At 33.6% G+C, this 26939-nt stretch overlaps 1 protein-coding gene across 1 annotated transcript; it reads left to right on the forward strand.

Moving 5' to 3' along the window:
- The first annotated feature begins 6166 nt into the window (after nt 1–6166).
- On the forward strand, nt 6167–26797 carry LOC103844815 (O-acyltransferase WSD1). The gene is made up of 7 exons (XM_009121635.3): nt 6167–8040; nt 18719–19300; nt 22897–22963; nt 23059–23171; nt 23269–23478; nt 23563–23700; nt 23798–26797. Exons 1-7 carry the CDS (start codon nt 7867–7869, stop codon nt 23993–23995), a joined length of 1482 nt encoding a protein of 493 aa, XP_009119883.1. The 5' UTR covers nt 6167–7866; the 3' UTR covers nt 23996–26797.
- The last annotated feature ends 142 nt before the right edge of the window (nt 26798–26939 follow it).

Consider the following 26939-nt stretch of genomic DNA (forward strand, 5'->3'; position numbering starts at 1 on the left):
TCGATCACCATAAGGTTTGAGGTTTGGGCTTTGGGCTAGAAGCCATTAAGAACAGCATTATCGCTGACTCTTAACTCAACTCTTCCTCTAAATCCAATTAAAAAAAATTAAGAAAAGATAGAAGTCCAAAACTCGCCTCTTGCGTAAGGCATGGAAGGCCCCGCCTCTTAATGACATGTGTCACCATACGAGAGGATGAAGAAATCGGTTACGCGTTTCTCTCTCTCTCTCTCTCTCAAGCTCTCTTCGACGAAAGGCGATTCGACGTCTCCTTCGGTGACTCTTGTCGGCGACGTCTCCTTCGGTGTCTCTCATCGGCAACGTTTCCTCCGGTGGCTCTTGTCGGCGACCTCTTTCTCGGTGGTTCTCCTCGAGGCGACAGAGTTCTCTCTCGGTGGCTCTCTTGAAATCGAAAGGTAAGCGGTTGTTGTGTTCTTGACTATGCATGTCTTCGATTAGGTCTGATCTGTTGTTTTTCTATGTAGTTTGTTGGTTCTCTCTCTCGGTGGGTTTTCTCCTCCAAACTTTCTCTCGGTGGCTCAAATCGAAAGGTAAACCGGTGTTCTGTTGTTTTATTATGCATGTGATTGATTATTGTAATTTGTTGGTTCTGTTTGTTTCACCTCAAATCAAAATTTTGATGCGTTTGATCTCTGGATATGTTCAGTTTGTTCTTAGGTTTTAATTTTGTTTCAATTAATATGGATGGATCAAAGTTGATTTGCTATGTTTCAATCCTTGCTCTGTTTCTGTTCTTTGATTTGTTTTCGTTTGATTATGTCTTTCTGTTGGATTATGGTCTGAATCATTTTTTGTTTATGTCTTTCTTTTGTCAGATAGAAGGATCAAAGTTCATCGAGCAAAGGTTCAAACAATTCAGGAGTTCACTGCAAAATAAGGTTAGTGTTATTCTTAACTGGTTCTGCAAACTAGAATTGGTTTAAGTTGTGGTTTGAATTGAATCGACTGTAATTAATGATTTCATTATAGTTAGAATATGGTTGTGTGATAAATAGAAGTGATGGCTAGCTAGAATTGATTAAAGCTTAATGTGATGAAACTTGTAGATAAATGTCAATACGTTTTTGTTTGTTGGTTGTCATGAATGCATCTTCTCTTCTTTCCCTGTCATCTATAAACACACTTTCTTCTTTCTCTTTCTTATCATCTCCTTCATCTTTCTTCTCAATTTCTTCTCTGTATGGATTCTCAACAAAGCCAGTCCTCTAGCTTTTTAATTTACTAAACACTCAAGTGCCTAACAATGAATACTCAACTCAGTTTCTGAGTTTTTCACCTAGTCCAGACGTTGGAGGATCCGACGTGCACAAAGTGGTGAGGACCATAAACAAAGGTGCAAGTGGTCAACAGCTGAAGACCTGGTCCTCATCAGTGCATGGTTGAACACCTCCAAGAATCCCATAGTTGAGAATGAGCAAAGGGCATGAACCTTTTGGAAGATGATTGTGTCGTATTATAATGCAAGTCCCAAGGTGGTTGGTTTGGCAAAGAGAGAGCAAAGCCACTGCAGGCAAAGAGAGAGCAAAGCCATTGCAAGCAAAGGTGGAGAAAGATAAATGAAGGTGTCTGCAAGTTTGTGGGGTCATATGACGCTGCAACAAAACAAAGGACCAGTGGCCAGAGTGAAGATGATGTTTTGAAGGCTGCACACGAAATATTCCTCAACGATTACAAGGTGAAATTCTCATTGGAGCATGCGTGGAAGGAGCTTAGGAATGATCAGAAATGGTGTGGGACTTATGGAAGTAGTCAACAGAGCTCTGGTTCAAAGAGAAAGAAGGTGGGAGAAGAACAATCTTTTCAGTCATCAGCATCTATGCCCAGTGTCAATGGAGAGGATGAAGCAAGACAAGAATCTGCAAGATTTTCAGCAAATGTGGGAGTTAAAGGCGAAGGACATAGCAGCAAAGGAGAAGCTTAGCCAGACCATACTGCTTGACAAACTCCTTGCGAAAACAGAGCCGCTTAGTGAATTAGAATTGGCGCTTAAGAACAAACTGATTAAGAATATGTTATATATGTAATCTTTTAAACTCTCAATGTTATCATTTGGTTATCTTGTTTGTGGCGCTTAAGACTGATGTGTAATATAAGTAAATCTTGCTTTGAAATGAATATTAGTAGTTTGATGTGTTCTAATACGTTCTAATCTTGTTTGATATGTTCTAATACGTTTCTGTTTTTATTTTCTGCTTTTCAGGGGAACAAGTGACACACAGCCATAAATGGAACGAAGAAAACATATTGTTTGTGGCCTCTCGGCAAGACGAATCATACCGCCTCTCCCACAAGAAGATAGAGATGATGATGTTGCGGATATCCCACAAGAAGATACAGTCGAAGTGGTGGAGATATCAGATGAAGAAGAAGAAGATATGGTGGAGTTATCAAGCAAAAAATACAGGAGCAATATGGGCTAGTTGATTATGGTGGAGGAATCAGAAGATGACATTGAACCTGAGTTCAGAAAGATGCTTCAAAGGATGCACCAGGAAGAGAAGAAGCTGAGAGAGGAGAAGTTCAAGGTGTTGAAGTCGGGAATCAAGCTAGAGTAAGGACAATCCTCTAAGGGTGATGGTAACAAGAGGAAGAGAAGAAGGTGAGTGCCTCGTCTTGTCTTGTAGTCACGGACAAGGTCAGTGTGTTGTTGTGTCTTGTAGTGTCACGAATTCTATGTGTCTTGTACTCTTGTGTTTTGTACTCTTGCATCATGTGACTTCTCTTGCATCATGTGTATTGCATCATGTGTACTCTTGTGTTTTGTAATCATGCATCATGTGACTTGTTCTCTGTAAACCAAACGAATCAACAACTCATCTTTCTCTCTATATCATTCACTTTCTGTCTAAACCAAACAAAAGCAACAACTCATCTTTCTCTCTGTATCACTCTCTATAACGAATCTGTCTAAACCAAACCAAAGCAACAACTCATATTTCTCTCTATATCATTCTCTATAGCTTTTTGTTTAAACCATACCAAAGCAAGAACTCATCTTTCTCTCGATATCATTCTCTTTATACCAACTCATTGAAATCTCTTCTCTCTCTATTTATAATAAAATCTTCTTCTGTCTATATTCTCAAACTCATCTTTATTTATAATAAATTCTTCTTCTCTCTATTTTCTCTATTTGATCACTAGTTTATAAAACTCTTTAATCACCATATATGGCTTCTTCTCAAAACAATTTAGATGAAGCTTTTGATGATGCATTTGATGAGCTCTTAGATCAAGATTTTGAGAAAGCCTTTGACAATTTTACCAGTCAAAGTGATCAAGAAGAACGAAGAAAAAAAGAAAAAAACGAGCTTATATCGAAAGACATCGTGAAGAAGGGCATTTTCGTTTATGAAATGATTATTTCAGTGAAACTCCAACGTATCCTGAAAATTTCTTCCGACGACGTTTTAGAATGAACAAGCGACTGTTCATGCACATTGTTGATCGACTCTCCAACGAAGTTCAATACTTTCGGGAAAAGAAAGATGGTCTCGGAAGGAATAGTCTCTCTCCGCTTCAAAATTGTACCGCAGCCATTCGTGTCTTGGTGTATGGTTCTACAGCTGATATGGTCGACGAATACCTTCGGCTCGGTGAAACAACAGCTCGGTTATGTGTGGAACATTTTGTGGAAGGTATAATATATTTGTTCGGCGATGAGTACTTAAGAAGACCAACACGGTCTGATCTTCAACGTCTACTTGATGTTGGAGAGCGTCGTGGGTTTCCCGGGATGATAGGAATCCTCGATTGTATGCATTGGGAGTGAAAGAATTGTCCCACCGCTTGGAAAGGGCAATATTCTCGTGGTTCGGGTAAACCAACAATCGCTTTAGAGGCAGTCACTTCATACGATCTCTGGATATGGCATGCGTTTTTTGGACCTCCAGGTACATTAAATGATATCAATGTTCTTGATCGTTCACCCGTTTTTGATGACATAATAAATGGTCAAGCTCCGAATGTCACTTACTTTGTTAATGAATGCGAGTAGGATATGGCTTACTATCTCACCGATGGTATTTATCCGAAATGGACAACTTTTATCCAATCTATTTCTATGCCACAAGGGCCTCAAGCAGTTTTATTTGCTTAACGTCAAGAAGCTGTCCGAAAAATGTCGAGCGTGCTTTTGAAGTCTTTCAAGCTCGCTTTGCCATTGTTAAAAATCCAGCGATGTATTGGGATAAGGTCAAAATTGGAAAGATTATGAGCGCAGGTATCATACTCCATAATAAGATAGTAGAAGACGAACAAGATGGGTACAGTCTTGTTGATGTTTCAGAGTTCCAACAAGGACAAGACCACAAAAATTCACATGTTGATTTCACGTATTCTACAGATATCCCTTCACACATCACAAATATGGTGGACGCTCGTACAAGAATTCAAAATAGACAAATGCATCAACAACTAAAATATGATTTGGTTGAACATATATGGTGTAGATTTGAACATGATGACAGACAACAACTGATCTCGGATGCTTCTTTCAAATAATTCTCGTTTATTTTAATAATCTTTGTTTTCATGTTTTTATTTATAAATCTATGTTTAAAGTGTAATCTTTTATTATGTTTTATTTAATAAAAAATAAAAAATAAAAAAATGAATAATATTAATTTATTTTTAAAAACCCCAAAATAAGAGACTTGCAATGGAGACATAAAAATCTCAAAGTTCTTATCTTAATCTCTTAAACACCTTTACTCCTTAAATATTATTAAAAAACAATTAAGAGTCCCCTAATGGGGTTTTAGGATAAAGATGCTCTAAACACTTCATGTGGGCATGTTTTGTTGCTTGGAAGTTATGTTTTCGTCCGTTTCTTCTAAGTTTTTCTCACGTAGCATGTTTCTTGTGTTAATGGAGAGAGGCGATACTTTCGACAGAAGTCTTGTGGTTCTAGAAATGATGTCCAAGGTTAGTATACAAAAGAGTTAAAACCTTAATTTTATAAATGGTATCAACATATCCAAAAAGAAAAATATATAAGGTATACATATATGCTAGGGACTAAAACTATTAATTACATATACAACCTATTTAACTTTGGCCACACTTTACTGATCTTCAAACAAAAGGTGCAAATGATTGGCACTCAAAAGAAACTTTATGAAATATTCTTATTGTGGATGATCTAGTGACTCGAATAGCATTGACGTTATTTAAATGTACAAATAGTCATGTTTTTCTCCACAGTTCAGAGAGCCAAAAGTCGTATGTGCCTATTTTATTGATGTTCTATTCCATCAGATGGGTTTGATTCATGCGGTTATAAATTTGATTTTGAGAAAGAGATGTAAGATTTTACCGGTAAATTGAGTGCTTCATCCTTGTTTCATATTCTAGATGAATCGACACGTACATCACTGAACGTAAATTTTTAGCTAGTATGTTGACGATTCTCTTATATTTATGATTTTTTAGAGTCCATTAATCACTTTTGAGCTTCATGTGATCTTTACAGTCCAAGACACTAGTCAGTAATTGGGCCTCGGCCTGGCGAATGCCTCAATTATCAAAAACAAAAAAGCAAAAGCATGCATGGTTTCAGCTCCTTTATAATAAATCATTCAAGCTGTCTCCGGTATTAATTAATGAACTAGATTTTGACCCGCGCTTAAGAAGTGCAGATATTTTTTTGGTGACCGTAAACTCAAATATTAAATGAATTTATGTTTATTATTAGATACCTAAAATATTTAAAGCTGTTTTATTATTATTATTTCAGTCGGGTACAATGTTTTCATTGAGTTTTCATATCCGAATCAGACTTGTGGTCGAACCGTAAGATCTAGTAACTCATATATAGTAGAATAAAATATAATAAAATGAGTATAGTAAAAGTATCTGAAAATCAAAAAGACCGTTATTAACCCACTGAAAAAAATATAATTTGTTTTTTGTTTTATAAATTTTTGATCTATTAATATATATTTGACTTGTATAAGAAATTTCTTTTAACAAATATTGTTAAGTTTATTTATAAATATATTAGTTATCAATCTACCAAAATAGTGAAGCAAGTATTATTATTTTTTCCTTTTTTAATTTTCTATCAAACTATTATCAATTTTGTTTTAAAAAAAAATCAGTTTGTGACAGATATTTTATTATTAGAAATCCATACAATTTAAATAATGTTACATTTATATGTATTTATGTATAAAATGGTATTCATAATTTGGGATTTTGTAAAAAAAGGTCTAAAGTTAATTTGGTTAAAAAAAATTTTCTGTAACAAAAGTTAATTGGATTTATAATTTTCTTTTTTGAATGGGTTGTATCAGTGAAATTATCTTTTTAAGTTAAATGCCCAAAACCCAATTAATAATATTTATTTTGCTGATAACAAAGTGAGATTAAATAGGATAACATCAGGGGAGAAGCCAGACCTGTTTTCTCCTGGGTGCATACAATTAATATAAGTTAAAATAATTTATAATATAGTGGGGCATCGAACTCTGGATCATTGAAAAATGTGGGTGCACCTTAACCAAATAAGCTATTTCAACCATTACGTACAATGTAAAAACATATTAAATAAAGATAATAGGGAGTGCACGTGCACTCAGACTCTTCCACCTAGCTTCGCCCCTGGATAACATATAATATATAAGGAAGCCCAAAAAATAAAAAAATGAAAGGTCCAAACAACCTATATAAGTAGATTTATCAAGAATGTTTCCCTTTTAATAGAATAGATATTTATTGTTGCAACCTTGTACGTTGTCTCTTTCGTATTAGTTAATGTACGCATAGCCTCCCTAATATCACTTATATAACACACCTCTTGGGTCTTGAATGGAATCCATGTATATAAAATAAGACAAGAGATCAACTATATATTACTCTATCTACTATATCAACGTGCATGGCGTTAAATGCAGATAACCCACGGATTTCATGGTTTGAGAAGGTTTATTATATATATCTATAGATTAACCAATAAAAAATATATTAGAAAAGCTTATTAAATACAGAAGATAAAAATATAATAAAAAATTAACAAAAAAAGTGAAGTTCAATATACCGGATCTGTTTTTGCATGTTCACCCTTCAATATACCGGATTACAATTCGTTTTCTGCATGTTAAAAGCAAAACTATGCTTTTAACCCCTCTCAAACCCCGAGTGGGTACTTCAACGTCGGTAGACTTCATTATGTTCTTTCGAACAACACGGTTTTAGGATTTAAAGTGAAGCTTCTCTACAGTTTTTTTTCTCTCTCTGTTACTACATTTATTTTTTGTTATGTTTTAATTATCTTCGTATACCGCTTAACTGTCAAGTGTACCTCCGTTTGTAATCATCTAAGCTCTTATATAAGTATTTGGTGTTATAAAAAAAAAATAATAAAGCAAAAGTATGCATGGTTTCGGAACCTTTTTAATACAATCATTCAAGTTGTCATTCTCACTCCATAATTTACTCCAAAAGATTATAAAAAAAAAAAATCATTCAAGTTGTCTTTTTTTTTTCATTCAAGTTGTCTTGTATATTAATTAAGGAACTTTATTGTTGCATCCTTGTACGTTTTCTCTTTCGTTTTAGTTAATATAACGCATATGGTCTCTGAAGATGTCTGGAATCCATGGATGATGGATACATAATATCGTGAAAAAAACAAGAGATAAACTACATATTAATCTATGTACTATTATCTATATCAACGTGCTTGGCGTTAGAAGCAGATAAGCCAAGTTGTTTTTCTTAAACCAATTTATATTATTAAATGCAATTGTCACTTATAAATTTACAATATGCATAACTTTGAAATATGAGAGACAAAACAGACATTAAAACACTGAAGATACATATAAGAAGCAGAAAAGGAAAATGGCAAAGGAGGAGGAGGAGCCGCTCAGCCCGATGGCACGTATTTTTCAATCATCCGGAGCAGACTACTGCACCGTGATCATTGTTGGGTTCAAAACTAAGATTAATCCTGATGTAATTCTTGACGATTTAAAGCAAAACGTTTCCAAACATCCTCGTATCTCCAGCAAACTGGTAACCCTTGATATGTTCTGTTTTGCCATGGTTGATGCCTTTCCTCTGCTTTTTTTTTCCGATATCACATATAAATTCACATAGAAGAACTAAGGCCCGTGTTTTATAAGATATGGAAACAATATCAAGATGGTTGCTTCAATCACGATATGCAATCCCCCCTCCCAATCAGAGCCGTGCGAGCACTAACAGCTTCCTAAGCGATACTATTTTTTTTTATGAATCTACAATAATAAAGCTATTGTAGTTTAGTGTAACAGAACCAAGAACAATCATTTACCCATTTTTAAGGGGACAAACAATTGTTTCCATATTTTGTTTGGTTTCTTAAAGAAACCATGCATGTTTTCATTCTAATATATGTTTTTAGCAGTTTAGCAAAAAAAATATATATGTTTTTAGCTTTTTTGACTATCCATAAAACTACTAACGATGCTATGTTTATAAAGTTGTTTTTTATAAGATCTAATTAAGAGAATAAATCATAAGAAATGCTTTAAAACTTTTTAAAAATAGATGCAAGTTACAAAAAGAAAAAAATTAGATGCCCTAGGCCAATCTTTATTTTTTCCTCATGTAAGCACGGCTCTGCCCCCAACGAATCTCTCTATATAGCCTTTCCTTTAGCGCATATTCTCTCTATTGTATAAGAGCATCTCCTAAAAAATTCTATAAATTCAAATATAAAGTTTTTTGTAATTCAAAAAGAAACTTTAAAATTTCAAATTTAGAGTTTTGATAAGTGAAACTTCATATTTGAAGTTTCCCCACTCAAAACTTCAAATTGAAAGTTTCATCTTTTTATTTGTATTTTGCTCTTTATAATTAATTAGATTTCACATTTATGGTTCTTACGTATTTTCTTATTTATCGTTTTAATCCTTCAATTTTTTTATATATCATAAATATTTCAAATTTGTTCTTATATATCCAAATTTTACACATAAAATTAAATAAAATTTTCAAAATAAGATTTCGAATATCTTAAACAAGAAATAGACAACACTAATATTACAAAAGAAACTTAATAAAAAACTTCTTTAAAAGAAACATAAATACATAATTATTACAAAATTTAAATATTACAACAACACTAATAGTTTGGCAAATTTACTTTAGAACCTCCAAAATCTCTTAAATAATGTCCACAAAATTTTTGTGTAACCGAATATATGGAATAATGTGATATTTTGGTTGTAGCTAAATATTTAATTATGTATTTTTATTTAAAATATTATTTTAGTGTAATATTTTATTAATTAATATTACTGTAATATTTTAATATATGTGCTAGTTATTTATAATTTTTTTAATGAATTTATATTAGTTATGATAAATGAAAAACTATAGTGTAAAATACAAAAAAAATAAAATTAAATTTGAAGTTTTGCTTTTAGGAAAAATGAAACTTCAAATATAAAATTTTTCAAACTCTAAAATATAGAGTCATCATGGAGATGCTCTAATTACAATATTTACTGACTAATGTTGACGTTGCATTTACTTATAATTAGGAGGTTAATGTTGCTGCAAGTGCAATGATAATTAATATATGAAATTTTAAAAGTGAAAACCTAATATATATTTTAATACTACACTGTTTTTGTAGATTTTAGCTTTATCAGTAGAAAAAACCCATAACTTTAAGGGGCCCTAAATTTAAACACTTAATTATCTATATTTGCCACCCATTAATAAATTCAAGTACAATTCAAACATTTAATTATCTATGACATTTTGGCAATTAATAGGTATTGTTTTGTTTTCTTGTAAAAATGCACTTACAATTAATTGTGGTAGAATATAAAAATATCTACATAATTGTTTCCATTCCTATGTTGATAAGAATTTTTCAGTATTTATAATTATTTTACTAGTTTAAAATTATCATATGGTGATACATATATGTTATTTTATATTTAACGAATTTCACAAAAAAAAATCAAATTTCATAAATTAAATTGTGCATGTCTTAATAAAAACAGGTCATGTAAAATTAATTTTTTATTAAGTCATTTCATTGATTTTATCAAAAATAGATGTGATGATGACACAAACAATTTTGAAAAAAATAATTTCTTAAATAATATTTTAGAGATATTTCTGTCTATATACTTATTTATAATTATCAAGTAATGTATGATAAAAATTGTGGTTTCTATGCTGAATTAATAAAGTACAAGATTTTTGATCGGCACTTCGAAAGCGTGGATTTATGTTTGGTATTAAAAGAATTATTTTATATGAATTTCTATATAAAATATTGTATAGTTATAGGCATATTTATCCGGAACTGAAGAAACGAAAAACCAAAACTAAAACCAAACGGAAGGATGTCAAAAAAAAAAAATACCGAAGTTCATAAATAACGTAATGGATCATTTATCTCTGGAACTAAAAAAACAAAAGCTTAACTACTATTAGATCTCAGCATTCATGGATACTTTTTAAAACTTCGGAAAACAATATTTAGGTACTTCGGTTTTTCGAGTAATTCAGTTTATAAATTATATTCTTAGTATATATTTTTAAATGGTGCCAAGAAAGCATGTTATTTGTACAAATTATTTAACTACTTTTAGTGGGATACAATATGTATTTTATAGGCGAATTTAAACCTATTTTTTTATATTCAAGCCAATTATGCAGTCAAACGGGTAAACGCAGTGATCCGCATATAAACCGTTTGGATTTAGTGAAAACCTGTTGATTAAAAATCTTATAAATTTATAAAATCTGCCATTAACCAATGATATGACATTGGTCGACCTGTGATATGACTCGACCGGATAAAAACCATTAGATTTTTCTTAAAAAAATTGATTAAACCTCTCATTTACTTTTTAATACTACATAAGATTGAATAAAGTATTTTATAATAGTTTTATATTATAACAATCACGATAGCTACGATTTTTTTATATGGTCCATAATGGTTATATATAGTTGTAAGTGTATATTTCATGTCGAAGTGATCAAATAATTTTTAAGTTTGTATAATATGATCTATACGAAATGTAATGAGATTATATTATATTATAACGCAGGATATAAACGGTGATTTTTTTTATTGTTTAATTAAGGCCCAACATGTTAACATTGTAATAATGGAATTGAATTTTTTTTTTTGACGTCGAAAGGCCATTCTAGTGGAATTGATTTAAACGGTCAATAACACAATAATGAATTTATTAAAATGTTATATGATATCATTTGGTTGCTATAATAGAGGTTAGTTATAAAATTTGATTGTATTTAATAGGTATGACTAAAAATGAATAGTTGCAACAATCTTGCATAAGTAGATTTTTTAAGAATCCATCTCTTTTAATAGTATAGATGTTGGGATCAAAATCGGTAATGACGAAATCAATGCCGAAATGTTATCGAGAAACCTTCCTAAAACAAAATAATAATAAGGAAAATAAAACTTCGTATTCTTAAGACTATTACCCGACAAGGGACCATTCAAACCATCGAACGAACAATTCCCGATCATCGGAACAACCAAACCAGCATCGTCCAACCCATCAGAGAAGTTGGATTAGCCAAGGCCAACTCGCCCAACGGCGAGCTGGATCAGTCTTGTCCAGACTTGCCTTTGCCAAGTTGGATCAGTCCAGAACCATGTATTCTCGTCTCCAGAACTCCCCCCTTCAGGCCTTGGTCAAACTGTCTCTTGTTTCGTCTCAATCGGAGTTACCGTTGAAAATTTACAGAAAATCGACAAAAGCTTATTTTCGCGTAAATGTTTCGATCAATCGTATAAAGACAATAACGGTTAACTTAACACCATGGTTATCTTGAATATATGATTTATTTGGATTATCTCGCAAAACCAGCATCGTACTGGAAGTTACTCTTTTGAAAAGAAATAGTAAAAACTTTTTCATTGAAAAACGGCCCAAAGGGTTTAAAACGCGACAAAAGTCCACTTACAATTTTTAATGAGAAACGGCCCGAAGTTACTATGACGATTTATTGAATAATCGTGAGAAGAGATAAATATCAAATTTGAAGATAAATATCAAGTTTGGAGATAAATGTCAATTTCGGAAGTAAATGTTAAAGTTTCAAAGAATAATCATGAAGATCGAAAAAATGGAATATTTTCGCCAAAGGATGAACTCGACCCAAAAGCGAAAAAGGAAGGCTCAAACCAGCCTAGGAGGAGTATATAAGGGATTTCGAAGGCGAGTAGCGCAAAAAGAGAATTTGGACTCAGAAAACTTAGCACTTAGAGCAATTTAGGCAAATTTTCTGTTTTAGTTATCGAGCTGCGACTCAATTAAGTTTTCAAGTCTTACGAAGCTTCGCGGAAGAAGACTTGATTTTAAGACTCCGCTTAACAGACTGGGGAGCACGCATGATAACCCTAAAGGAGAACGCCCTGGCGATATAACCTCTGCTGTGACTCGGAAAACCTTCCACCCCCCGTGCGGGAATTGGAGGAGTACAACGTCGAACGAGTTAACTTGGAGCCCAGCGATCAGTTCGATCATTCAAACGAGGATGCGGACGTGCATCCAAGGAGGACCAGGAGCCACAAAAATCGGCTAGATTCTTCGTTCGAGAAACCCATGACAGAAGAAGAGGAAAACACCTTCTGGGCCAAACAAGAAAAACTCGCTGAGGAACAGGCTCAAATCACTCACAACAAACGCCAACAAACTCGGAAAGCCGCTGACGGTGATCTCGATGAAATCTGCGATCTCCGGGATTACATCACCTGAGATTGACAGGCTCCTCGAGGAATCTCGAAAGACTCGCTTCACCGCTAGCATTACCGAGACAAAGGTTTCAGACCCTGGAAACCTTTCAGATCGCCATGGGGAAGGCCATGCTAAAGGGAAACGAAAGAGACGCCGGCCATTGCCGCCTCTTCGTCGACAATATCCAGGGAGCAGCGCTCGAGTGGTTGTCCCGCCTTGGGCGAAATTCCATCGAAAGTTTCCATCAACTCACTTCGGAATTTCTCAAACAATACTCTATATTCATAGATAGAGAAACTTCTGACGATGATCTCTGGAGCCTTACCCAGAAGGAGGAGGAATATCTCCGCAACTTCTTGAACATGTTCAAGCTCGTCATGGCAATAGTTAGTGGAATAAGCGATAAGGTGGCAATAAACACACTCATGAAGACGCTCTGGTACAAGTCGAAGTTCCGAAAGTGGATAACTCTCGGCAAGCCGTGGACAATCCAAGACGCCCTCCATAAGGCAACATATTACATCACCATCGAAGAAGAGATGAAAGTTCTGTTGCAAAAACATAAGTCGACAAAAACATCCTCGAAAGATGCGGCATCAGATCAGAAATCAAAGAAGAGGAATTCTCGTTACGACAAGTGCGTCCGTCACGAGGGTGAAGAACTCTAGGGGGCACATAACTATGCTATTAACTCCGAACAAGGAAGGACGTCGGGAAATACGTGGACTAAAAATTCGGGATACAATGACTTCGTCTTTCACGAGTTTCACCAGACACGAGGACACTCAACCGTAAACTGCAAAATACTCGGCGCGAGGTTAGCCGTGAAATTACTCGCAGGAGAAATATCTGAAGTCACTGGTATTAAGGATCTCATCTGTGATTCCGATTGCCCACCGAAAACTGATAGAACCCTAGAGAATCCTTCTTAAAGGAATCAATCAGGCGAAAAACACAGAAGAAGGCATGACGACAAAGGAAACGACAATAATCGTCGCAGAGTGAACATGATCATCGGCGGATCACAATACTGCCATGACACTGTCTCGTCCATCAAGGTCTACCAGCGGAAAGCTGAAACAAGCATGAACTAGACGACCGCGTCTCCGCCTTGCGACGTACCAAACGGCGTGATCACCTTTGAGGAGAAAGAGACTGGTGGAATTGACCAGCCCCATTGCAACCCGCTCGTTATTGATGTCGTAATCAGAGATCTCGCGGTCGCAAGGATCCTAGTCGACACAGGAAGCATGGTCAATGTTATCTTCTGCGACACTCTCAATAGGATGAATATTGAACAGGGTGAAGTCGTACCAACGCCGAAACCGCTGACCGGGTTCTCGGGTATAACGTCAATGACGCTCGGCTCGATTAAGCTCCCGGTGATGGCGAAAGAAGTCACGAAAATCACCGACTTCGCGGTGGTAGACCACCCTGCCATCTACAACGTGATCATGGGAACGCCTTGGACAAACTCCACGAAGACAGTTCCATCAACATATCACCTAGGCATCAAATTCCTGACTCCCAACGGAATCGCTGCAATCTGGGGATGCGAAAGAACAGTCGCGACTTTGCTTCCTAGACGAACACAAACTTCGACAAGCCACGACGACCTCTATGTTCAAACCGAAATGAACGAAGACAGCTCAGAAAACATCTGAAAAAGCTTCGAAGAAGGATGATCCAAAATGATTCACTCAGGCAACGGCCACGGAAAACAAGAAAGTTCCCGAGCCCATTGCTTCAGACATCCCAGAAAAATCAAATCCGGAAGAAATCGCCAATCTAGTAACAGTCACCGCGACTAATATGTCTGACGCAATCTCGCCAAACGAGTAAGAAACACTCACGACACAAACTAAACTACGAGATGACTTGATCCTCGAAAGGAGTACGTAGGCAATTCGTCACAAGACGAGTTTAGCTATCCCCCTCTCTAAAAAACGGGGAGGGAGTGGGTACGTATATGTATACTCGTATACTCCCACATTTTAAAATATCCATCCATGTACTCGATATTTTTAATTTTTTTACGATAATAAGAAAAACTCAATATGATTTCCTATAAAATCTCGCAACTCACTTTATCGTATCTTGCAATTCGCTTTTGGCCACGATGGCAGTCGGCGATTCGCTTAAAAACGCTCAAATACAAAGCAAAATAGTATCTCGTAAAACCGGCATCGTACTGGAGGTTACTCTTCCGAAAAAATTGTAAAAACGTTTTCGTCGAAAAACAGCCCAAAGGATCTAAAACGCGGTAAAAACCCACTTACGATTTTTAACGAGAAATTGGCCTGAAGTTGCTATGATGGTTTATCGAATATTCGGGAAAAAGATAAATGTCAAGTTTGAAGATAAATGTCAAGTTTGGAGATAAATGTCAATTTCGGAGGTAAATGTTGAAGTTTCAAAGAATAATCATGAAAATCGTAAATATGGAAATTTTCCGCCAAAGGATGAACTTGACCCATAAGCGAAAAAGGAAAGCCCAAACCGACCTAGGATGAGTATATAAAGGATGTGAAGGCAAGAGGCGCAAAAAGAGAATTTGGACACACAGAAAACTTAAGACTTAGAGTGATTTGGGCAATTTTTCGTTTTTGTTATTGAGCTGCAACTCAAATAGGTTTTCAAGTATTAGGTTGTTAAAACTAGGATTTCGCCGACAGCTCTTACGGCCAAGGCTTTACCTGTTCTAAACGCTTATACGCAAATTCGGAATACGATCATCTTTGCTCTATTTTTGTTTCTATCAATTTAATACATTGTCCATTTTTCGTGTTCTGATTGCTTGGCATATGGTTTAGCATATACCCGGGACCTTGGGAAAATTTAGGGTTCCTATCTTTTCTAATCTGACGAAAATCAACAGTGCAAATTTGGGTTCCCACAATAGATATCTTATATAAATATATACTATTAAAAATGAAGGATTATTAAAAAATATACGTATGAAAGGTTGCTGCACCTAGTCATTATATTTTAGTCTTACCGTTATTTTCTATAACAATCAATTCAAAACAATAAACACATAATATACTTTTTGGAAATATCGTTGGTTTGTTTTCGTTATTATATTTTACGACATTATGATTTATTTATTCATCTAAAATTATTAAATGTATTTTCTGGTGTAGTAATATCAGTGAAATATATGTATCTCATTATAACACGCAAATGTGAAATATTCAAAGCATATTATTCAATTTATGTTCCTTATATATGTAACATAATTTATTGGCCGTTTGATCATATATTCATATTTTATTTTTAATCACTTTTCGATCATGTTATTAAACTGTAAAATATTAGAATTTACAGTTTATACAATTATAAAATTATTGGCTTTCTTATGTGTACTTATACTAAATTTTATGCAATTATAATTTTTTAGGTTTTTTCATATTTTTAATAAATCATTTTTTTTAAATCCGAATTTTGTAAGAACATATTAGTTGGTAAAACCTCTGATAGAATGCTACATGAAGAACATATGCCACTCCAGATTATATATGGCTATCGGGTTTATCAGTTCGACCACATATCATGATCGGATAAAAACACTGCTTATATCTTAATTCGTTTGTAAGCCACATATGTATTCCTAGTAAAAGGATTTAAACAATTTGTAAAAATAGAATACTTTTCGTACTATTTAAATGTAGATGGACTGTTAGTCTTTAGCATTCTGTTTTGATTTGAGTATTTTGAGTTTTGGTGTTTTGGTTCTCTAAATTTAGGACAATTATTTACAAAGTTTGGTTTGGTTTGATTTTAGTTGGTTTGTTTTATTTTATTTTATTTGGTTCATTGGCAAAGTTGAGAATCGCTTAAATTGCAAAAAATAAATTGGGTCTAATTAAATTATGGTTTGATTCTGGTTTTCCAGATAATTTCAAATTTATAGGTAAAAATATTGGATACTTTGGGATTATCAGTTCAAATAACATGTAATTTTGGTTGTTCGGATAAAAATCTCAGATAATTCGAATACTTTACATAATTTAAAATTTTTTTTGGGTAATTCGGTTTATATATAATACTTTTAAAATATTTGGTTATTTAGAAATTAAATGTAATTAATATTAGTAAGTATATACTTTGTATTTTAAAAATTCATTTACCCTTTTGGTTCTCCGTTACTTATGAAATCCAATTTATTTTTAGTTTCAGAATTTTCAGTTTGGTACAATTTAGTTCGTAGTTCCGAATAAATGTGATTAAATCTATACAATATATTATGTAGAAATACATTTAAAATATTTTTTGTAATGTCAAAAACAAACCTTTCCTTTTCAAGCGCAGATCAAAATCTAGTGTGTTTTTAAAATATAAACAAGAGCAGTATCCAATGTTTGAAATTAAACAAAAATCTTCTCTCGAGTTGTACTGAAACTTTTATTTTAGACTTATTCTTGGGTTCACCCCCTATGGTGAACCTCTAGGTTCACCAACCAATAGGATTATGTTATTTCAAATTTGATATCTTTTATAAAAGAAAACAAAATATTATCAAGTTATATTATGTTTTTAAAATAAAAAGATAAAAATATAAAAATAGTAGTAATTACAAAAAAAATATTTTTAAGTCGTCAGAAAAAAACTAAACCCTAAATCCTAATCCATAAATCCGAAACCCTAAACCCTTGGGTAAACCATAAATCTTTGGATAAATCATAAACTCTAAATCAAAAACATTAAACACTAAAACACTCAAGGGTTTAGGATTTTAGTGTTTAGTGTTTTTGATTTAAAATTTACAATTTATCCAAGGGTTTAGGGTTTACCCAAGGGTTTAGGGTTTACCTAAGGGTTTAGGGTTTCGGATTTAGGGTTTAGGAATTAGAATTTAGGGTTTAGTGTTTTGCTGACGACGTTAACAATATTTTTTTAAAAAAAATCTTTTTTTTGTAACTACTATTTTTTTACCTTTTTATTTTAAAAACATAAAATAACTTGACAATATTTTGTTTCTTTTTTTAAAAAATATCAAATTTGAAATAACATAATCCTATTGGTTGGTGAACCTAGAGGTTCACCTTAGGGGGTGAACCCAAAAATAACTCTTTATTTTATGAGTTATTCTTGGGTTCACCCCCTAGGGTGAACCTATAGGTTCACCAACCAATAAGATTTAGTTATTTTAAATCTGGTATCTTTTAAAAAAGGAAACAAAATATTGTCAAATTATATTACGTTTTTAAAATTAAAAAAAAATATAAATAAATAAAATAATAGTAGTTGCAAAAAAGAACGTTTTCAAAAAAAAAATTAATACCATAAACAAAACACTATACTCTAAATCTAAACCCTAAACCCTTCGGTAAACCCTAAACCCTTTGATAAATTTTAAATTCTTGAATTAAAAAAAAATGTTTTTAACACAATCAACAAAACACTAAACCGTAAATCCTAATCCTAAACCCTAAACCCTTGGGTAAACCCTAAACCCTTGGATAAATCCGAAATTTTTGGATCAAATCTTAAACTTTAAGATTTATGATTTATTCAAGAGTTTAGGATTTACCTAAATGTTTAGGGTTTAGGGTTTAATATTTGTTGGCAACGTTAAAAATACTTTTGAAAAACAAATTCATTTTTTGTGATTAAAAAATCTTTTTTCGTAATTAATATAATTTTTATTTTAAAAATATAATATAATTCGATAATATTTTGTTTCCTTTTTTAAAAGATACTGAATCTAAAATGACACAATCTTATTGGTTGGTGAACCTAGGGGGTGAATCCAAGAATAAGTCTTATTTTATGGGTATGATATTATAGTATTTTTGAAAAACATAAAATCATATATTCCCTCTCGAATGTTGCGGTCAATTTCGTTGGCATTTTCCTTTTCAAATATAAACAATACACGTTAACTAGTGCCCCTGCGTTTTAAACATTTTGTCGCCTGATAATTCCTACAATTTCACTTGGCTTCTGGTGAGCTAACGTCACAGGCTGAGGATGGTGCAAGATGGATCAAAACCCAAGTCAATGTAAAAGATCATGTATTCGTACCAGACATAGACCCTGATGAAATTGGTGACCAAGGAGACAAATTCGTAGAGGACTACATTTCACGACTTACAATGCTTCCTCTTGATAGATCAAGACCCTTGTGGGATATCCACATCCTCAACGTCAAAACATCTGATGCAGAAGCAATCGGTGTCATAAGATCTCACCATTCGTTGGGAGATGGAATGTCACGTATGTCTCTCATCTTGGCGTGTACTCATAAATCATCAGACCCTGAAGCGCTTCCTACTATTCCTATCCTTAAACGACGTGAAAACGTGTCACACGGCCTTAGAAACACAGGCTGGTTCTTAAGCTCGATGTTTGCCATTTATGCCACAGTGAGATTGATTTGGAATACCATTGTAGATCTTCTGTTACTCTTGGCTACGGTGTTGTTTCTGAAGGATACAGAGACGTCTCTAAAAGGTGGTGCAGAAGCCGAGAGCAATGCGAAGAGATTTTCTCATCGAATTGTTTCTTTAAATGACGTAAGACTTATAAAAGACATCATGGACATGGTAATTAAGTTTAAATAGTTTCGGTTTGAATACTTACTATAATTTCTTAACACTACAAGAAAACTCAAGCTTAACGAGGAATATTAACGAGGAAAAAAAATCATCGTAAGTTTCCGTCAACTTTACGAGGATTTTACGTGAATAACGGTATCATCGTTATTTCCTCGTAAACTAACGACAAAAACCGTTCGTCGTAAAGTCGATGTAATGTGACGTGTCATTTACGAGGAAATAACGATGATATCATGTTTCACGTACGTTCCTCGTAAAGTGGACGTAAACTTCGCGTCTTATTTACGAGGAAACTATTTACTTGGATTTAGCGAGGAAATTTTAAATCCACCAACTTTGTAAGTGACACACGTTTTTTTTTTTGCACCTAATTAATTTTGAATCCACCAACTTTGTAAGTGACACACGGAGATTATTGAAGTCGAATTTCCAGGGATACTGAAGCTGAAATGCGTCCTCTTCAAATGTGAATGGTTCGACCCCGTCGTCAACAGAGGTGTTCGGTCTAACAAATTCGGTGTAGTTGATGTCAACGGTGGACGACGGTACAACAAATTCGAGCCTTTCATCTTAGCTTCACAAGCAGACCAAGTTAGCTTCCTTCCATACTCTCGGATGAGAGATTCGGGTATAAATTGGTTAGTAGTGATCAAAGTAACACCTCGAGGACGAATCATCAGTGGAGAAGAACCACCATTGCAAGAAGAACAGATAAATGAAGTCGAGGAACCTGAACAAGAAATTGATGACATCCTTCTCATTGATCCGCATAATCACGAGTACGAAGATCTTACCGATGATGCCACAGACGAAGCTGTTGAAGACGAGTTTAATGAAAATGAAGACATTTCTAGTGATGACGAGAATGTCGATGAATCCGATTGATGTATTTTCGATTTTGTGTAGTTTGTTTTATGAATAAGGTAATGTGAGAGTTTGTTTTATGAATAAGGTAATGTGGGAGTTTGTTTTGTGAATAAGAAAATGTGGGAGTTTGTTTTATGAATAAGTAAAAGTGGGAATTGTGGTTTGGAATATATGAATTAGAAGATAAGGAATTGTGGTTTGGAATGAAAATAAAGATATGGTTTGAAATATATGAAGTAGAAGATAAGGAATATGGGGTTTGGGGTTTCGGATTTTAGGGATTTAAACGGAATACTCGTTAATTCCTCGTATGTTGACGTCGAACTTACGACGAATTCCTCGTTTATTCCACGTAGGAGAGATTCGTCGTAAATACCACGTAGGACAAATTCGTCGTAAATACCACGTAGGAAAGATTCGTCGTAAATACCACGTAAAATAAATGATGAACGCGGCCCACTTTAATTCCACGTAGGACGGAATCGTCGTAAAAACCACGTAACCAAAATCGTCGTAAACACCTCGTACTGTAAAAACTAGAAAAAAAAAGAAAAAGAAGAAATATACTCGATTTTGTGTAGTTTGTTTTATGAATAAGGTAATGTGAGAGTTTGTTTTATGAATAAGGTAATGTGGGAGTTTGTTTTGTGAATAAGAAAATGTGGGAGTTTGTTTTATGAATAAGTAAAAGTGAGAATTGTGGTTTGGAATATATGAATTAGAAGATAGGGAATTGTGGTTTGGAATGAAAATAAAGATAGGGTTTGGAATATATGAAGTAGAAGATAAGGAATATGGGGTTTGGGGTTTCGGATTTTAGGGATTTAAACGGAATACTCGTTAATTCCTCGTATGTTGACGTCGAACTTACGACGAATTCCTCGTTTATTCCACGTAGGAGAGATTCGTCGTAAATACCACGTAGGACAAATTCGTCGTAAATACCACGTAGGACAAATTCCTCGTTTATTCCACGTAGGAGAGATTCGTCGTAAATACCACGTAGGACAAATTCGTCGTAAATACCACGTAACCAAAATCGTCGTAAACACCTCGTACTGTAAAAACTAGAAAAAAAAAAGAAAAAGAAGAAATATACTGGATTTACATGTGGCAAGACTTCCAGCAATTATATTACTTAAGTCTCACCAACATAAATTCCAATATCATCTTCTCTTCCTTTTTTCTCAAATTTTTATAATTTGAATAGGATTGGATTTGAGAGTATGATGTGAGATAGGGTGTGATTTGGGAGTTTGGGTGTGGGTTGAGAAGGAGAGTTACGGGTATATTTATAGGGAAGCTTTCCTCGGTAATTCCACGTAAGCAAAATAGTCGTAACGTCCTCGTACCTAAAAAACACGGGCCTTTGTAATTCCTCGTAACTTCCTCGTATAATAAAACGCGGGCCTTTGTAATCTCTCGCTGTTTCGTCGTAAAAAAAAACACGGGCCTCTGTAATTCGTCGTAAAATTACGAGGAATTTGCGACGGAATGTAATCTTATATATACACCCCGAGCGCTCACTCTTTCTTTCCTCTCTACTTCCTCTCCACTTCCTCCCTGTTTCGTTGCAATGGTAAGCCTCTCTAATTCCTCTCTAATTTGGTTAGTTTAGGTAGATTAGGTGGTTAGTATAGGGAATTTAGATAAGTTTACGGATCTTATGTTATTTAGTGTTGATTAGGTGGATAATGTTGGAAAATATATGTTGACGAAAATTTAAAAAATTAAATTTTTTTCTCAGGTTCGAAAAGGTAGACTTACTGCCCATTACAGAGAGATGTTCGGTGAGCCGGGTAATCGTTTAGACCCGTCGTCTTCATCAGCTCCCGGTTCTTCGGGACAAGAGACTGTCCCCGAGACTCAGTACACTCAGAGAGTCTTTGGGTCTCCTTCTTCTAGAGGACCATCGGTTCCTCCTCCCCCGATGACCATGCGACAACGAAATCCTATTCCAGGCGAGTCAACATCCGACACACATACCGAGGCGGATGTAACGGCGAGGAGTGATGAATTCTATCGGGCGATTCACGACCCTTAGTTCTTTTTAATTTCGGTTCTTGTATTATGAATTCAAAACTTATTTATATATAAAATATTTTGGTTTTGATTTTTTTAGAATTTTAATTTTATTAATAATTTAAATTATTTAAATTATTTTTTTAATTATAATTTTTTATATTTCTGTAAAATAACGAAACGAAGTAAATTCGTAGTTAATTTTGCGACTTCTTTACGTGGAAGCTTAACGAGGTTTTTACGAGGAATTGTTTACAAGGAAATGACGTGGAAAGTTCACGTGGTCTTTACGAGGAAAGCTATCAAGATATTTACGTTTACTTTACGAGTATTTACTTTCGAGTTATTTACGTGGGTTTTACGAGGAACGTCTTTCGTGGTATTTACGAGGAAATTTAGCGACGTCCTTACGTGGAAGCTTTACGTGGTCTTTACGACGAAATATTCCTCTTTGCTTTTACGACGAAATTATTTCCTCGCTATGTTACGACGAATTAGCGAGGATATATGCGTTACGACAAACGTATAACGACGAAACGGGTTTCTTCGCTAATTCCTCGTAACACTGCTTTTACGACGAAGTCACGAGGAAAACTGCCCTCGTAAAACTTGTGTTTTCTTGTAGTGTAAAGACAACACTTTCTCAAACAAAATTAAGTGTTTTTCTTGTTTCCTGATCTTGTGACCATTTCTAGACTATCAACGATGTTTTACTTGGAGTTACACAAGCTGCTCTCTCGCGCTATCTAAACGGAGCACATGGTAAATATCGACTTGCAATAAAAACATATTACATGTGATTTATATGTCTTAATGTTTATTTTGGATTTACGTGTTGCTTCTTGACCTAATAAAAGACAAGACGAATGAGAATGGTGGAACATCAAGACCGCTTCTAAATAATATTCCATGTAATATACGAGTTCGTGCAGGAGTTTTGGTAAACCTAAGGTCGGAAATTGGAGTCCAGGTTAGAAACATGCACCTTTGAATACACTGTATACACCATTGTTCAAAGATATAGAAAAAAATACATGTATTGTGACACGAGGCAATTATGATTGAAGCCATTGGCAGATATGATGGCAAAAGATTCGAAATGCAGATGGGGAAACCTTATCAACATAGTTGTTTTACCACTGTCGATTGGTCCAGAAACCGATCCATTGGTCTATCTATCGAAAGCTAAATCCACGATGGATCAAAAGAAGAACTCTCTTCATGCTCCTATACTTTATTTGATTATGAGCTTCATTGTTAGTGTGTTTGGTGCAAAGGTATATAAAAATGATCGTCATACTCGATTTCTTTCCGCTGTGAGAAAGTGGGGAACTTATAATATAAGACTCTTATCATTTTAGATAGGAGCAGCATTGTTCAATCGATTATTATTAAGCACAACGGCATTCATTTCAAACGTCAATGGCCCAACCGAAGAAATCAGTTTCCATGGCCATCCAATCGCTTATATCGCTCCTAGCGTCTATGGACACGCACAAGTATGTAAAGAGCCAAAGAACTACTTAGTCCAACCTTTTTCTTCTTAATAATTTTCTTTGTTTTTATTCTTAATAAATTTATGTTTGTGTTTGACAGTCACTGCTGATCCATTTCCAAAGTTACGCGGACAAAATGGTAATCTCGATAGCGGTTGACCCTACAATCATACCAGATTCGCACAAGCTATGTGATGCAATGGAGGAGTCTTTGAAATCTATGAAAATTGCTCTTTTAGGAAAAGGGCTACTGATTAACGAAGAAGTATCCGTACGGGTGAATAATATGTGTAAGTAAGTAGTCTTTGTTTTGTGGAAAAAGATGATGTTCTTAAAAAGCCTTCAATGTCAATTCTTCGAAGTTATTTTCAAATCTTATTTCATATTGGATGAGATGAGAGTATATTTTCTAAACAGAGTATTAGTTATGAACTTACGTATCATATAGTAAATCGATATCCACTCCCAACTAAACTAAAATAATTTAATTCATACTTTGACCATAGTGGATAATCTGCTTATATAAACTTGATATCTTACTGTTAGATGCTCTATCATAGTAACTTAGTACATATTGAGAGTAACAATGTAAAAGAGTGTGCTGACTCATTCCTACGCTCATGAAGACGAAAAGCATAATATTGCCTCATACTAATTGTCTGTTTCTTCAGCTTCTTAGTAGCTTCCGTTACTCCTTTCTGAATACCAAGCTTAAATTCATCTTTTCCATATGTAAATAATAGAGGATACTGTAGTGCTAGATATGAGGGATGTATCTCATTAATCCTTATTAATTTTCCAGAATGTTTTTGAAGTACTATATCTCTTTTATCTATATCAAGATTAAAATCTCCAGGAATCAAAGCTGCAACCTCTGATGATGTTGATGTGTTGTATGTTCTGCCATCCTTTAGACGATCACTAATGATCCTCATATGAAAAGCTTCTTGAGGATTAGTACTAAATCGTTCTCCTGCTGATCTGAAGTTCTTAACATATGGATTCACTTCATCTAAGACTTTCATCAAAACTTCAATAATTTATTTCTTCAAGTTGTCCTTTTGCTTGCCTTTAAAACTCCTTTTACCTTGGCTGCAGTTCAAACGATAATTATTAGATTAAAATTCCTGTGATACCATATCGATCATGACATGGAAGAAGTTATAGAAGTTCAATACAAAGAGAAATATGTTTTAAAGGAGAAATTAATTTTGATATTTATAGATTCGAAACCGAATCTGATCCGAACCAAAGTATTTCGGATACTCAAATATATCCAAAAAAGGTTTATATACTTATACATATTAATTATTTTTAGATTTAATGTATATAAAAACATACATAATGCATATGATACTTTTAAGTTGGTTTAAACACTTGAAAATATCTACAAATAGTCAAATATAAATATCTAAAAAAAATTTAAAGTATACTCAAAATACCAAAAATATTAAAAATAATTATTGATTATCGATCCAAATATTTAAAACAAACCAATTTAAATGTTAAGTTTAGGTATTCTAAAAATAATGTGATGATCAATAGAATTCACACAAATATTTTTGAATTAAAAGAATACAACAAATAAATTTCAATATATTAATTTCTCAAAAATAAAAAAGAAGTGGAATTTATTTGGCATATAAGAAGTTTAGAGACATATCTATCTATCTTTTTTTTTTGACAACAAATATTCACACACTCATGTTGACTCTGTGAACCAAAGTGGTAACTCTGCATCCATATGTACGACGAAAGACGGTTGATTCCGAGCACTGTGTGCTAAACTATCCGCCTTAAGGTTCGCCGTCCTAGGAACATGAATGATTTCTGAGTTGAGGAAACTTTTTCTGGGAAGCTTTATGCCTTCCAGGTAGCTTTCAAATGCTGGTCATTCTTCTGGTTCCGAAACTATTTTCACCAATTGAGAACAATATGTTGCAAACGTAACCTGAAACTGTCTTAAATTCTTCCATTGACATATCTATCTATCTTATTAAAGCGAAAACACATTTAATTTTGGAAATATAGATTTATTAAGACACATAAACATAATAATTGGTGTTTTAGTTTATTAATAATTACATCAAAAATTGTTTTAGTTAAAAAAATTAATTGACAAATATGTTATATAACATATTATTTTGATAAGTTTTGTATCCAACTGCAATGTGAGAAATCAACAAATTATACATAATTAGAAATCGTAAATCTACACAAATATTGTATATTACAAATTGAACAAACACCCATATGAATGGATCTTAATGCAACCATTATATTTTTATATTGTTAAGACTTTATATATTTATTCTTTTAAACAAACACTCGTGCGGGTGCACAGATCAAGATCTAATATTTTTATTAATTTATAGGACTATTAAAATCAATTAATTAAATTAATTTCATATACAAATTAATAAAATCATAATTTAGAAGAAAAAAAACTATTTCATGTGTATATAAAAGATTGATGTATTAATAAAAAATAAATACACAATTTTATTTATTGATTTTCAGTTTAGTTTTTAAGTTTTGTTTGCTTCCTGTACCACTTACATTTTTACATTTTAATTTATGTTTTAGTTTTAAAAGAAAATATATTAATTCAAATTTAAAATGTCATTTTTTACATACAAAAAAACAACACCTAAAGCATCCGTTTTTTTTGTGTGTACAAGAGAGTATTAATTTAGTAACACAGAACATTTTCTGAAACTTTAATTTTGTTAAAATAACAAAAAGTACATAGTTAAATGTTTTAGTGAAAATTATAAGCTGGATAAAGATCCATACTTTTGGATTATATGGTACATTTGCAAAGTGATAAACAATAAGTTATTCAAAGAACTAGATAGGGACCCATTGAAAAATGTGCTGAAGTCGAATTTCATGTCTGGTTTGAAGCTACTCGTAAACAAGAAGAACCAGCGGAAATACAATATCCTAAACAAATAACAATCTCTTAGCGATATATGATAGATGGATCATGGTCTGCTTTTCAACTGAGTTGAAAGAACTGATCAAGCTGAAAAATAAATTTGCAGAGTTCTCGATTGTTTTTATTTCTCGTACTGAAAAAATAATGTCTCATTCATTAGCCAAAATAACAAAATCTTTTCATAGGAACATGTACTATGTTAGTTGTTTTGTTCCAGTGTGATTCTAAAGATTCCGCAAGTTTGATTAATAGAATTAGTCGTTTGAATAAATAATGTCTCAGTGAAACAAACATATACAAA

This window comes from Brassica rapa, chromosome A10 (genome assembly GCF_000309985.2).
Source record: "Brassica rapa cultivar Chiifu-401-42 chromosome A10, CAAS_Brap_v3.01, whole genome shotgun sequence".
Taxonomy (NCBI): Eukaryota; Viridiplantae; Streptophyta; class Magnoliopsida; order Brassicales; family Brassicaceae; genus Brassica; species Brassica rapa.